The following is a 15,344-nucleotide window of genomic DNA, read 5'->3' as shown; positions in this document are numbered from 1 at the left end:
GTTATTGGAGAGTGGGGACTTTGTCATTGTTGAGTACAGAATCTGATACACATTTAAAATTCTATATGTATTTGTTAAATGAATGAATGAACAAAAAGAAGTAAAAAAAGTTTTATTTTGAATTTCAGAATTTTTGTAAAAGAAAAGGTAGACAGATTAAGCAACATTGATACAGATATGTCGTTTAACATTGATACAGATATGTCGTTTAACGCACTGTCCTTTGTTGACCTTTTTTGTTCACTGTGCTATTCAGCTGTTCTTAATTATGCACAGTGGGGCAGGTGTGTGTGTGTATACACTCTGTGCGTGTAGATGTACATTCCCCTCTTTATATGTGTAGAAGCCAGAGATAAGCATCTAGTGTCTGTCTCAGTTACTCCCTACCCCTCACCCCTGAACAGTTTGTTTGAAACATTGTTTACACCAAAACTAATTAAACTTGAGTGGCTAGCCAGAAATCCTGCTGTCTCCACCTTCTCAACATCCATGACTCTGACATGGACGTCGGAATCCCAGTTCAGATCCTTAGGTTTTTACAGCAAGCTCTGTACAAACAGCCATGTCCCCGACCCAGTTATACCATTATATTAATTAAGACTGGTAGTCCTCATATGAGCCATTGTGTGCTATCCATGGTGGGAAATCTCACAAACAGTGACTAAGCCAATTTGCCCTGGAGGAACCCTAAATTTAGGTGGATGTGTTTAAATATTTACTATCTATAGAATGCTTAGGAAAGTGAGCAAGTTGTTTTCCATACTAAAGAGCAAGAGCTGAAAGTGAAGCCCTCTGACGCAAGCTGGTATAGGAGTGCAGAGGATCTAGGTCACTGTCTCTGCAAACTCCTCTGAGCAGTCCAGCCTGTCCAAGCCTGAGGACGTCAGCGCTAGCCATGTATTGTTTGAATATTCCTTTTTCTTAAGTAAACCTGTTTAATGATTATTTCTAAGAATGTTTATTCACTTTCTAATAAGAAACACATTGTATTTTTATCTAACAAAAATGCGATTATTGCTTTTAAATTTTCTTCTAAAGGTCTTTTATAGTCCTTAAACACAAAGTATTTTAATTAGTAGTTTGTGTGATGAGTAAGAAATACAGTATGCTAGCACAGAAATTTTGATTCAGGACTAAAGTGTTTGTGTCACCATACAGAAGTTTCAAGTGTGTTTTGTTTCTAAGAAGCAAAAGCATGCTTGTTTTGTAGTGGTAAGAACACTTCATGGCTTTCTTTAGACAAAATCTGAAATAAGTTGAAGTTTTGATATTTTACAGGCAAAAGAAAGAAAACCCCAGCAAGAAAGACATCCTCCCTCCAAAGATGTTTTCCTTCTAGATCTAGATGACTGTAAGTACTGGGACTTCCCTGTGTTCTGTACTCGTATAGTACCTCTCATGTCCGTTGCCCAGAAGCATCTATTGTAAAGGTCAGAAAAGGTGGGAATTTTCCAGCCAGTGGTATCAATGCCTTTTATTGGTTGAGCATGTCAGTTCTGTGTCACATGAGTAGAGCCCCAAATGAAGTGTATTAGACCCATTTTACTCCAGTGATTTCTCCTTGCATTGCTAAATAATGATCCTGTCTCACAGTATCCACATTGTCAGATCCTGACTGTGGGGCCTGACAGCTAACCAAGGAGGTAACTAAGGAGGGAACAGAGAGTGGTTCAGGAAAGCCAGAACTATCTTCTACTCCAAAAAGTCTTAATTCAAACAAATATATTTCTAAGAATGCAGACACCTATAACTTTGCTAACCTAAGTATACATAGTCGCCACTCTTAAATTATTCAGTGTGGTGGGAGCTGGGTAGTGCTGTGAATTTTGTTGCAAGGTCAATTCTGTACTAGGAGAGCAGTTGGAAATAAAGAGTTCATGAATGTTAAACTGCTTGCATTTCAGTATATTTTTCCTATGTGGAGGGTGAGTTGTTTGGAAGTTACCTCATTTTGTCATAGATCCATTCTATTTACATTGTCTATTGTAACAGCCTCAGAAAACTCTTAATAGAGAAAAATAGAAGTGTGTAATACATAAAAACACTATAGAGAAATTGAACATGTTTGGCCATATTAGCAAAGATAATAAGGTTTGTTATGATCAGATGTTGCTGTGGTTGTTGAAGCAGATGCAGGGTGTATGTCGCATTGATGGAACTAGAAGTTATGTTAAATAAGGTGGAATTGCACACAAGGCTTGTGTGTTTTGCTTCGGGTGGCATCTGGGTGGTAGGAGATGATGAGAGTAGACAGAATACTGCAGGAGGGAAAAGGGATGGGAGGCAGGTAAGTGCAGGTAATATGAACGAAGCGTATCCTATGTCAATGAAGATGCCATAACAAAAGCCACTCGAGGTACATGATACTTCCCAGCACTCGGGAGGCAGAGGCAGGTGGACCTCAGTGAGTTCGAGGCCAGCTTGGTCTACAGAATGAGTTTCAGGACAGCCAAGGTTGATGCTCAGAGAAACCTGTCTCAAACTCCCCTCCCCCATCCCTAAAGTGACGCAGCTGGAAATCACTCTGTGTATGTGTGTATATGTGTGTGTGTGTGTGTGTGTGTTTTAAACTTCTTTATTGAATCTTTGGGCGTATTACATCATTTACCCCAATCCTGTTCACCTCCTAGTCTCCCCATATTCCCCCATCCCTCTTGCCCCCTTCCGAAATCACTCTTTGTGCTATTCTTTACATTAATGTGGAAAATGTGTCCTAACCACTTTGTTTATGTGAAGTCCTGGGTGATAAATGTTAGAGATACAGATTTTCAAAAACTATTGCTCAAGATACTTATACCTTGTTTTGATATTGGTTTGCCATTATGTTCTGAAAGCTCAGGCTCATCACTTTGTGACTTGATAATAACTGACTAAATCAGGATATTAAATAGAGTTGTCATACATTCGTTAATCAAAGTAATGTAGTTAGATGTACTAACAAAATAAAATGTTGCTTTTAATAATATGAGTTAAATTTTCATGCACACTTACTTATTTGAGCCTTTTCTTCCAGTTAACTCAGCATCCACCCCAGTTGCCCTTCCTCCACCAGCCCTTTCTCCAAGCTTGGTAGCTGATCTTGAAGGTCTAAACTTGTCAGCTTCTTCATCAGTCATCAATGTAAGTGATCATATGATACATACCATCTCGCTCATGAAAAAACAAAGAATTAATATGAATTAGTAGTCTTCAGTAGAGCCTCTTCTAACAAAAGTCTGGTTTAGACCTTTTAATTTTGTAATGAGTTTTAAATTTATCCAACTGTTGTCTTCTCAACTTACTTCTGTTACTAGTTACCTTTAATTATGATGTGATGCGTACAGTTTTTCACTGCCCTATGTCTGTAGCATAGAGGGATTCTTCGTCAGTCATCAGTGACGATACAAAGTGTGATGCACACACAGACAAACACACGCACACATAGACACACATAGTGCACTGTTAAATAATTTCCTTCTGAGCACAGACTGTGCCTGCACGAGGAAGACTTCTCTGAGAATAGAAGTCAGTCACTGTGTCTATCAGCCCACATGGCTACTAAAAGTTCACTATTTTTATTTTCAAAGCCCAGGATTGTGTTTCTCTTTGTGTTATCTTTACAGATTTATTTATATATATATATCTCAAAAAAAATTAGTGTTATTTGGGGGGTATAACTTTAATGAGGTGAGAATTCTGCCTAACACAAAATAACATCAAAACTGTCAATCTGTCCATGTCTGAAGCTGCAATAATTTTTCTATATGTTAGCGTCTTATGTCCACCAACCTTTCACTTTGAGTCAGACGTGATACCTAGGATGTATAGTCAGTTGCTGTGACGACCTTTTGTTGAGCTAGTCCAGTTGGTGAGCTTTGATGAGCAGACATACCTGGGGATTGATCTGTGGATCCAGTGCTCAGGGAGCTGTTATAGGTTGTATACTGCTGATCTGAGCTGCTTGGAAAACATGGAGCAGCTTCTATTGAAAGAGCCTTGTATATCATTCCAGGGGTTTCCCCTTCAGTGTAAACATGCTACACCAGTCTGGGCTATCTGTTCCTTCTTGGTGAGCTCACATAAAGCACTGTTGAAAACTAGTAAGCTGCACTAGTCTTTTCAAGTACAGAATGAGATTTTTCTCTTAGCCACTGAGAAGTGAGTAAGTGGTGTTTTGGGTTGCAGGATGCTCTTCTTTCTAAAGGAAAGGACACATTAAAGCATATTTAAAAGGATTGGAAAGCATTGAAAATTGGCAGTGAAATCTTTCATTTACTCAAGTAATAAATATTTATTGAGCATTTGTGTTAGCCTCTAAAGAGAAGTGGTGATCAGAAAATCTATAGTGAAACATTTAGGCTCCCAAAACTCACTGGGCTGTAAGGTAAGGTAGATAACAACCTGCACTTAGACACACCAGATGCGCAGTGCACAAGTCTTTGTGACTGTTACAATATGGAAAATAGCACCTCTATACTTCTGTGTCCTGTGCTGATGGTGTCTTCCTGAATTGTGAGATTGTGTTAGAGCAGAGATTGGCACATTGCATCATTCAATAAATTATTCTTAGTTTTCTCTCTCTCTGTCTCTCTGTCTCTCTCTCGTGTGGGAATGCATATGACATGAGAGCATACTTGCACAACTTGGTATGAGGGTTTTTTTTCATTTGGATTTCTTGAGTTAAAATGAGGATGCATCCTTACACAATTAGTTTCTTTGCATATCTGCTTGCAGAGTTATCAATTTTCACTCATTAATCTATGTGTGTGTGTATTTGTGTGTTTGTATTTTTCTATATTTAACTCATTTCATTTAATTCAGTGTATCCCTTTGTTTGCTTGGTTTTGAGATTTTTGTTGTTTGTTTTGTGACGGTCCTTCTGTAGCTCAGGCTGATCTTGAGCTGCCACCGCTTTGCAAGTGCTGGGATTATAACTGTACCATGCCCAGTCTTTACAGACAGTAGAACTATTGGTACAAAAACGGGGAGGAGCACTAAGCCAGGCAAAACTCATTAGACTTCATAGCAGAGGTTACTTTTAGGAGGGAGTTAGTGTGTGTGTAAGGGGCATGTAGGAGCCCTGGGTACTGCTCACGTTCTGTCTTCTGATGGGTGCTTTTGTGTGGGTGTGTTCCATTTAGGAGGGAAAATCATTGAACAGCTGTGCACTTAAAACATGCTTTTCTGTGTGTATATTTTACTCTAGTAAAACATTTTTGAAGTAGACAGATGACAAAAATGGGTTATAAATTCAAGAGGAAGTACAGATGATAATGGATGGATGAAATGTGCAGTCGTATTAATGAATAAATGTAAATTTAAAGAACCATTTTGCCTAGCATTAGCAAAATACTGCAAAATTCAATGTCTGTTGGTGAGGAGACAGTGAAATGGGCATTTTGTTACCAGCTCATTCATGATACATTAAGTGTGTCCTTCCAGATGATATCATGTCTGCCCTTAGCAGAGTCATCAAAATACTTCCTCTTCCACTCAGTAAACTGCTTGTGAGGAAATAATAAGAAATGCAGAGATTGATATGCATGTTTGTAAACCTCCTTCTCTAATGACCCAATAATTAATGGTTATATAAAATATGACTAAAATAATTTAAGAAAATTTTTATAATCAATAAAATATGTTCTAATGTGAAGGGAAAAACACAGATCCAGTAGCATATATAGGTCTCAGTTTTTGAAAAATTATACAGTGGTATAATTTTGGGAAAATAAAAGGCTGAAAAACCATATCATTATGTTAATTTTCTTAATTATGTTATTATGAATTTCTGTTTTGTATACTTTTCATATTTTAATGTAATCAAGCAATTAAATTAATGTTTAAGGCTAGCCTAGACTACACAGTGAGACCCTATTTCAAAAAAGGGCGGGGTGGAGAGATGGCTCAGTGGTTAAGAGCAATGACTTCTCTTCCACAGGACCCAGGTTCAATCCCTAGCACTCAGATGGCTGTTAGCAAGAGTCTATAGCTCCATTTTCAAGGAATCTGATGCCTTCTTCTGACCTCCATCACCACTGCATGAGCTGGCACACAGACTTGCAGGCAAATCACCCACACACATTTTATAAAAAGTAGAGAGGAAGAGAGAAAAGGAGGAGGAACTCCACTGTTAGTCCCAACTCTGTGAATCATGTTTTTAGTAAGGCCGAATGAGCGCAACTGTAAGGCAAAGGCTTTCCTTTGGCAGTCTGGTGGAGACGGTGTGTAAACATAGCATTTGTTTCAGCCTTGCACGAGACAACTCGCAGTTGGCCAACAGATGGCTCCTAAATAAAGAGCATTTTAGATCTTGCTTGTAATATTTCAGTGACAAACTGTTTATTCCAGTGGATGTTTTCACTTGATTATTGTTAAACTACAAGCTTAAATCAAGTCCTGACAACACAGATGGAGCAGTCTTCTGCATATTAGGGTTCTTATGAGATGCAGAGAATGAAGGAAAGAGATAATATTGTATGTAAAAAATATGAACAAAATTTTAATATCTCTAGAATTGTTGGAGTAGAACTTCAGTCTCTGTAATCTAGATAGCCTTGTTCATCTGGGTCACATAATTTGCTATAAAGACAAAGTTAAAGTCACCCCTCTGAGATAGGAAGATAGCTCAGTCAATGAAGTATTTATCTTGGAAGTGTGAAGACTTGATTTGGGATCCCAGATTCCATGTAGAAACCAGGCACAGCAGCACAGCCTGTAAGCCCAGCACTGGAGGTTGCTGAGTCAGTGAGGTCCAGGTTCTGTGGAGAAGACACCCAATGTCAACCCCCTGCCTCCACACGCACATATATGCACCTGCACATGAACATGTGCACACCACACAGACACCCCGTTACTTTTTAAACTATTTTAGGAAATTTCTATTTTATCTGATCAATGATGTCACCATGGCCTTGGCTCATTCATTGAATTTTTATGTTTCTTCTCAACTGTAATGTTTATTGATTAGTCAGCTGGTGGTTGAGATTGTATTTTTATGGAAGCATCTTTTCTGGGTTATGAAGTTTTCAGGCAATCTACCATATTGCAGCACCCATAATGAACGTGCAGGGCCCGTGGTTTTTTAGCACTTGAGTATGCCTCGTCTCTGTGTAAGATTCTGTGTTAAAAAGACATCTGCGCTCTGAACTGAAAAGAAATACCCACAGGTCAGGCCATCTCCCTGCTGCAGTCTCCTCTGTCAGATCAGGGAGTTGGTTGAGGCTCATTCTTCTAACTTTAGCAGCTGTAACTCTGGGCTGTTTGTTTGCTCTTAAACCCTCACCTCTCAACAATCTTTGTGCCTTGCAATGACCAAGGCTCCATGTCTGCTAAGCGTGTTCCACTGTTGTGCTCGTCTGCTCACGGGTTCCCATGAGAAGCGATGCTAACTGAGTGCTTCTGTCCTCGGCTGGTTTAGAACCTTATAACTCATTCTTCTGATGATGAGCCAAGCAATCAGGTGTTTTCACCCCTTGTATTCTGCTAGTTCTTTCAATTACATTAACCTAGCTTAAAACAAGTCTAGAATATGAGAACTTCTAAGTCGCTGAGTGGTTATGGGTGTATGGTTTTTTTTTCACTTATGTTATAGGAAGCTTTTTGTTAAAATTGGTTTCTCTAAAAATTGAGAACTCTAAAATGGGGAGGGAGCAAAAAAGGGGATGTGTAGCTGATAGGGATTCATATTAATAAAAGCACACTTCTAACAATAGTGTGGACTCATTCTGTCAGATTGACTCTGCTCATCCTCCTGGTGCTCTCATCCATATGGACACATGAAGTCATGTGTGGGGCTGTTCAGTGACGAGTTGTAGGAGGCAAAAATTGGACACAAACCAAATGCCTTTCCCTGGGATAAATAAGTGGATTGTGACTTATGTATACACTGAGCCACTGCCAGCTTTTAAAAAGGAACAGTATAAATACATGCTCAACAAAGATAAATTTCCAAAGTAGTATTAAGTAAAGTTCTAGAGAATATGTACTATGAAACTATCCTTAGAAATTCATTTTATAAGAATTTTTTTAAATATATATTTATGTCTGTTTCTATGGGAGTTCAGGTGCCTTTGGAGGCCAGAAGAGGGTACTTGGTTCCTGGTTCTAGAGTCCGGGAGGATGTGAGCATGGGTGCTAGAAACTGAACAAAAAGTGTTCTTAACCAGTGAACCATTTTGCCATAATATTTGCTTTTTAATGTAGTTGATAATTATTACTACAATTTACAGCCCAAATGTAAAATACTTAGAGAAATGCAAAGAAAAGGTTAAAAGAGAGGCAATTCCTCCAGGACCATGAATAAAATGTTACAACTCTGTAGAATACTCTCACCTTCGCCTACACCAGACCTCATTCCTGACCTGAAGCTGACTTTGTATTTACATCTGATGTTCACCAGCTGCAAGGATATTTCCCACACGTGCGTTATTATTTTATATGTGTGAAAACACTGGAGGTGGCACTGTTGGTAAAACAAAACAAACATAAGTAGTGATACTGTGCTCACCGGTAAGAGGGAAAAGAGATAAGGAGTTTGTGTGCAGGGCATAGCAAAATCAAACATAAAAGATGCATGTATCATATTTGTAATAAATTGTGCAGTTATATGTAGCTAGTACAGAAATTCTATGAATTGTGTGAGGGAGAAGTAGCCACAGAGGACACTGGTAAGTGTCCAGAAGCCAATTGTAGAGACTATGAAAGAAGTGTGAGAATCTGTAAGGGACTGGAGAGGTGGCTCAGGGATTAAGAACACTTGCCATACTTGCGGAGACCTGGTTCTGTTCCCATCACGATGGCTCACAACCTTCAGTAATTCCTGTTCCAGGAGATTCTGTAAGCAATGCACACAGATGATACATAGATATATATGCAGGGAAAACACCCATACACTTACAATAGAAGTAAATAAATCTGAGAAAAGAGAGAATTTTTAAGGCAGTCAAATCTTTGTTCTATAAAGATATGTGGAAGAAAACTGGACGACAAAAGTCAGGAAAGGGCTTAGAGGTTCCTGTTGACTGTCCAAATAGCAATATGTGGTCTGCCAGGAGAAAGGGAGGAGAAATAGCAGAAGACACTAGCATTGAAATTTAGTTTGTAATATATCACCTTTGAGCTATTTGTGGGACTTCAAGTTGGAGACTTACAGTAAGAAAGTAGGAAACATCCATTTGGGATTTCAAAGAAAACTCAAGAGCAGCTATTTAAAAGTCAACATGCGCACCCAGTCACACATGTCCATGTCCCAAAGCCATCAGGATACAGTCCGTGGTTTAAGGTAGAGATGTTGAAAAGCCTACGTAGGCACTAATTTTGGAATGAGACTAGACTAATGAAGATGGAGTGCCAGGGTTCATGCTGTAAGATCAACAGTGGGGCTGGGAATGTGACTCAGTGGTCGAGCACTCGCCTAAGCTCGCTCACGGTTCTGATTTGGATCTTAAGAACTGGGAAAGAAAAGAATTATTAAAGGGAAAACCTGGAAAAAGAATAAGAGCAGAAATGAAATGATAGAGCTCATGGGGGGGATTAATGTGGAGGTGGCTGGGGAGTTGGTTCAGCAGTTAAATGCACATAACTGCTCTCGCAGGACACTTGGGTTCAGTTCTTAGCACCCATATTGGGCAGCTCACAACCACCTACAGCTCTAGCTCTGGGAGGGTCTCATGCCTCCTCTGGCATCTGCACACACATACCCACATGCAGACACACACATACACATAATTTTAAAAGTAAATCTTTCTAAAATTCACACATGGGACCAGGAGCTGACTCCTGAATAAGATTTTGTCTAGATGGTGGGTTAAAAGAATGACATCTGTTTGGTACATGTCTTTAATCCCAGCACTTGGGAGGCAGAGATCTCCGTGAGTTCAAGGCCAGTCTGGTCTACCAAATGAGTTCCAGGACAGACTCCAAAGCTATAGAGAAACCCTGTCTTGAAAAAAAAAAAGGAGGAAAAAAAAAAAGAAAAAAGAATGAATCCTTAGTATAGAAAACTGTATCTGGAGACTTGAAAAATGAAGGGACTCAGGATTGCAAAAACAGTACTTCTGGGTGCCTAATACACAGTTTGTGCGGGTTAGAGTAACCAGCTCTGCCAGGGAAGAACACTGGAGATGCATTGTAGAACAGTTTCTTAGCTTGATGCTTTTTAATCTTTCTTGTCCTGACACAGATAAAGCAGCAGTATGTGAGATGCTGGGGTGACAGAGAATGCTGAGGGGTGTTACAGGCACTCCAACTGGCAAAGGACACCTGACACCTCAGCACTGCACAGTGGGGAATCTGTGCGACCATAAAAAACAGGTGTGATCTGAAAGCTCTTTGTCCTATAAAATTAACTTAGGATAGTGCAATATGGCTCATTAAGAACGTTGATAAGTATAGACTAAAAGTATAGTATATTGTGGAAGAGAAATTTCACAATAGTTCATGAAAGAAGCACCAGAGCTAATGAGAATATGTATTGTATGCTGATTTGTTAAAATCTGCTACTTTGGAGTTGATCAAAATCAAGATAAAATAGACACAGTCCTTCTGTAGAGTCCTAAATTGGCTCAAGATCTCTGATGCCTCATACACTTGAAGGGTTTCTCCCAAACCACCCTCGGGCGTAGTAATTTGTTAAAACTCACAGAACTTAGGAAAGCACTATACGTAGGATTCAGCGTGAATTCTGAGTTCCAAATGCACACGCTCTGTGACATCAGGATATGACACTGCAGTGTTACTGACCAGGGACGCTCACTGCACTTTGGTGCTTTCGAGTTTTTTACTTGAGGCTTCATTATATGGGCAGGGTGAAACTGCTGCTCTGTGCATCGTCTGCAGCCTTCCCTGCTCCCTGAAGGTGAGGTTGCTGTAAGGTGCCTCAGAGCTCAAAGGAGTTGTTCAGGCTGGGCCAGGCCCTGCCCTGAGTTACCTCCTAGTGTAAGCTGTCTGGGTGCCTCCCACGACTCACCGCCGTGACACAAACGCACAGGTTTGGACCCAAAGGGCCTACACAGTTCCTAGTATAATTTGGGTGATCCCCACATTTAGAAGTGACCGCTCAGGAGCCAGTCTTTCCTAGGGACCGAGTGGGAGGCCAACTCCTTGTTACTCAGTTTTGTTTACTCAGGCCCAGGCTAAGTGGTAAGCAGAGCAGGCGAGATCCCTGTCTTGACGGTGTTCACAGTGGAGTGTGAAAAAGAAGAAAATCTGCCCTAAAGACAAGTTCTTTTATTTTCATGGCATAATCTTGCTTATAGAAATTCTATAGCTGTAATTGCCATTATGTGTTGTTATTTTTCTCATATTCTAAACAGTATTGATATTTACTGAGCCCTACATCCTTGCTGTGGTTTTCAGCCTTTAACACAGGTTAAAAGTTGAGATGTCTTAACTACTTTTGCTCTCAAACACACAATGGAAGACTACTTTTTTTTTTTTTTTTTTGGTTTTGGTTTTGGTTTTTCGAGACAGGGTTTCTCTGTGGTTTTTTTGGAGCCTGTCCTGGAACTAGCTCTTGTAGACCAGGCTGGTCTCGAACTCACAGAGATCCGCCTGCCTCTGCCTCCCGAGTGCTGGAAGACTGCTTTTTACAACTGTCTTTGACTCTGCATGTGGGCCCTCTTTCTCATCTTCCTTGATGCTCTGGTGCAAGCAATGGCATCAATAGTGGCAAACCAGCATCTGCACCTGTTGTACGTGGTTAGGGTGGAATTTCCAGAAAAGATGATGTTAAATTGGATGGCATGCCTAAGGAGCCATGCAGCTAATGTCTCCTCACCAAGTGTGTGAAAAAGGGAACCTAGAGATAACACTTGAATTTTAGCAAGCAGAGTGGAGGTCAGGGGAGACCATGCACATGCACACATAAAAACAGCTTCTAAAGTTAGTTTTTATCATTAGTTATCATTTTATCATAAGTTATCCTTTTTATCATAGTTACTTGTGGCAAGAAATATAAAAATTTAGCTACCAAATAGGCTTATGGCTTTCTGCTATAGGAAATCTAATCTACTGAGATTAGTACTCTCCATGATGAGGGCTGAGGTCTTGACTGTGTGTTGTTATAACCTAGCATGAGAACATAGAGAGCCTGCTTTACTCTGGAGGTCAGTCATTAATATAAAAATAATATGAGAGAAAGAGCAAGCTAGAACGGAGGAAGAATGGGATTCACTTCACCTGAAATCTGTTAAAGCAGCACGTGGAGTTATTAGGGTAATTGTGCCTAATAATAATGATCATGACTGTCCACCCTTCCTCTTCCTCCTCTCTCCTTCACCCTTCTGTCCTGAAATTGTTGTGATCATGTGTTCCACTCCCTTCATACCACCCCAAGTTGCCTTGCAAGGACAGGTTGCTGTGAGTGACATCCTGAGTGTATCCAGTAAGCATGAGTTCCATGAGTATGCAGTGGCATTCATAAAAGTGGCTGTGTGTCTCTGACAGAGTTTGCTCTCTGTATGATAGAAGCACTCTTAGAAATACACTTTTTACTTTGTTTTAAAGTGAAGGTGTATTTAAGCCCTGAGCTAAGAGACAGGTCCAGCTAAGATCAAATTCTTTTGAGTTTAGAAGAGAAAGAAATTATGAGGCAAATTTTAAAATAATTTTGTCATTTTAAATTTGAAGAAAACCCTTTATTTGTTCTGATGAAAATGTCAGTAGTCATGGAACTGTGGTAAAAATAATGAAAAATCACTGGCCTGGGTCTGCTTAAATTGAAAACATTTTTTAATTAAGGTTTGACAGTATTTTGTGCTTCCACTGCCTAGCCACGTCCTGTCTTGTTCTTTTATTCAGTCCTCTACAGTTGGGAACTGATTCCATTTTGAAGTTAAACTTGAAGGTGTGCCGTGCTGTGGCCTGGGGTTTGTTTTTCCTCTGATCTACCTTAGAGGCTCTGTTGTTACCAGAGGCCATTCTCATCTGTTCCCTTTAATCTTTGTTTTTATTTATTCTTTGTGTCTGTCACATCATGTGTCTAGGTCCCATTCATATCCCATCCCTATGGATACATAAGGAGCTGCTTTTTAAAAAGGAAAAAGTTTATAGTTGATTTTGAGTTACAGATATTTTTGTAAAATATTTTAGTTGGTTCAAACAAACACATGCCAATTTAAGTCTTTTATTTTAAAAATTACATTATTACATAGCTTGTGGGAGCAAATCCCACAAGCTGTCCTCAGTAAGAGTTGGCTCTCTCTTACTATGTCGGTCTTGCAGCTATAACTTGGATCATCAGGCTCAGCTGCAGGTGCCTTTGCTCCCTGAACATCACACACACATACGCACTCGCGTAGTCTCTCTCTCACACACAAACCAACCCAGGTTAAGTCTTAAGTGGTAAAGAATACTCCTAATGCTTTTTGTGATAGTCGAGCTCTCCCCAGTGAGACGTCCACTGAGGTGTTAATTATAGTTACTAGTGAACACAGAACACGAAGGGCACACACATCTGCAGAGATAAAGGATGGAGGAGTTGAGAGTAATGAAAGCCATGGGCGTTTCTCCCTCTTCTCCCGTCATCCTCTGCACTTGGCTGTAGGTCATCATCGCCAGAGCTGAGACAGTTCTCTGCTCATCTCCTGCTGCTTTCTTAAGATTATGATTTTGGCTTTTACTTACTATAACTACAAACACTACAGTGCGAAGTGGGAGGGAACAAATGTAATTTGTTCTCAAGATATTTTCCTTTCTGGTAGATTTATTCTCTATTTCCAAAACTGGCAGCATTTTGTGCGGGTCTTGCTGCTTCTGCTGAATTTTGCCATTTGCAAGAAGAATTCTTATTCTCCCTTAGTGTCATAGGTGACTGTGCACTGGCCAGTCACATGTTAAATACTGTTGTGTGCCAATCAGATAACTGTTCTCTTTAAAAGCATGCCAAATTTGTTTTCTAAACACACAGAACAATAAGAAAAATAAATAAATAAATCTTATTTAATAATATTAAATCTTTTAACATGAAAATCTGAAAAATATTATTATTATATTCTGGAAGACTTTGTTTCCTCTCCAAGAAAGATAAAAATGAATTCAGCTATAGGGTACATTCCCAACTAACACTATGAAATTAATTTATTACCAGAGATAAGAGAGCATGAAGTAAAAATAGATAAGTACGGTATATGACCCTAATATCAAAGAAAAGTAAAAACCACTTATCTTGGAATAGATCAGACACACTGTTATTCAAACCATTCAGGAATGTAATTACATCCATCTTTTATAAGCCTATCAATCAGGGTTATTTCTCAGTTTGCAGCTGTTCTACATTCCTGGGTGTATAAATACCTCCCCAGAATGTTAGAACAGCAGTGAAGACCTGTGTCACCCTGTGGCTCAAAGAAACAACCACTCCAGAAAGGGGCAGGAAGAAAGCTTGAGATGAAGAGAGAGCCCTGTGCCACATGTGTGTCCTCCTGAGCCCATTCAAGAAGGCAGCTGCGTGAGGATGTGTGGCCAAGGAAGTGTGAATGCTGACGTTGAAGAAGAAATTAAGGAATTAATTGGGTTTTAGTTTTGGATATGAAATATAGTATTTTAAGGCTTCTTAGGACTTTCTTTATACCTACAGACCAAGTTCGTTGGTAAAATTATGTCTAAATATTGTTTTTTAATAATTAAGAAGTAGAATAAAAGATTGACTTAGACGGGCCATGTTTGGTGTGTGTTTCCTTCCTCCCTGTTGTGGTGGGGGTCTAACCCAGGGTCTCATGCGTGGAAGCCCACACATACTAAAGGGAAATAACTTGAAATTCACTGAAGAATTAGTTGTTTATTACATTAGCCTCTCTGTTTTGTGTACATTTGAAATTTTCCCTAATAAGTTTTTAAATATGTAAATTCATATGACATTTTTGATAGAATTACGATCTGGTGCAGTAGCTTGTAAATTTAAACCCATCATCAGTGTTGAATAAGTTCAGAACCTCATCTGTGACATCATGAAACTGAAGCAACTATTTCTCAGGTCCTTTTCAGCTCTAGGGCTTGGATTCTAAGTACATTAAATAAAGATGTTTCAGATGACTTCAGCAAACATCCTATAAAGAAAGGTGGTTTTTTCTTTTACATAGAAAATATGATGAGAATTGGAGTCGAGTCCCTAGAAGATAGGACAGAGCCTTCCCACCCCGGTACTCACTGTGAACAGTGCTCACCAGACACATTTTAAGCCATTGGAATTACTCCTTGCCATCTTCTTGCTTCCTAGGATTCATTCCTAGTGAAGTCACTGTAAATAATCCTACTGTCCGTGTTATGACATCACTAAGTCAGTTATTTCCACCAAGTGCATATCTAGAAAATAGTAGAACTCTGGGGCTGCCAGGATGGTTAGTGGGTGAAAGCAACCTGGGTTCAGT

At 39.5% G+C, this 15,344-nt stretch overlaps 1 protein-coding gene across 2 annotated transcripts in view; it reads left to right on the top strand.

Moving 5' to 3' along the window:
* Window positions 1-15,344, top strand: part of Ap3b1 (adaptor related protein complex 3 subunit beta 1) — a 200,858-nt gene that overhangs the window by 131,938 nt on the left and 53,576 nt on the right. For both annotated transcript variants that reach the window (XM_057789797.1, XM_057789798.1), the window contains exons 21-22: window positions 1,279-1,351; window positions 3,014-3,120. In XM_057789797.1, coding sequence (XP_057645780.1) covers window positions 1,279-1,351; window positions 3,014-3,120 — 180 coding nt within the window. The remainder of the gene's footprint in view (window positions 1-1,278; window positions 1,352-3,013; window positions 3,121-15,344) is intronic.

The sequence above is a fragment of the Chionomys nivalis genome, chromosome 15 (assembly GCF_950005125.1).
Source record: "Chionomys nivalis chromosome 15, mChiNiv1.1, whole genome shotgun sequence".
Taxonomy (NCBI): domain Eukaryota; kingdom Metazoa; phylum Chordata; class Mammalia; order Rodentia; family Cricetidae; genus Chionomys; species Chionomys nivalis.
Note: the sequence above shows the minus strand (reverse complement) of the source record. Positions and strands in the feature narration are given on the sequence as shown.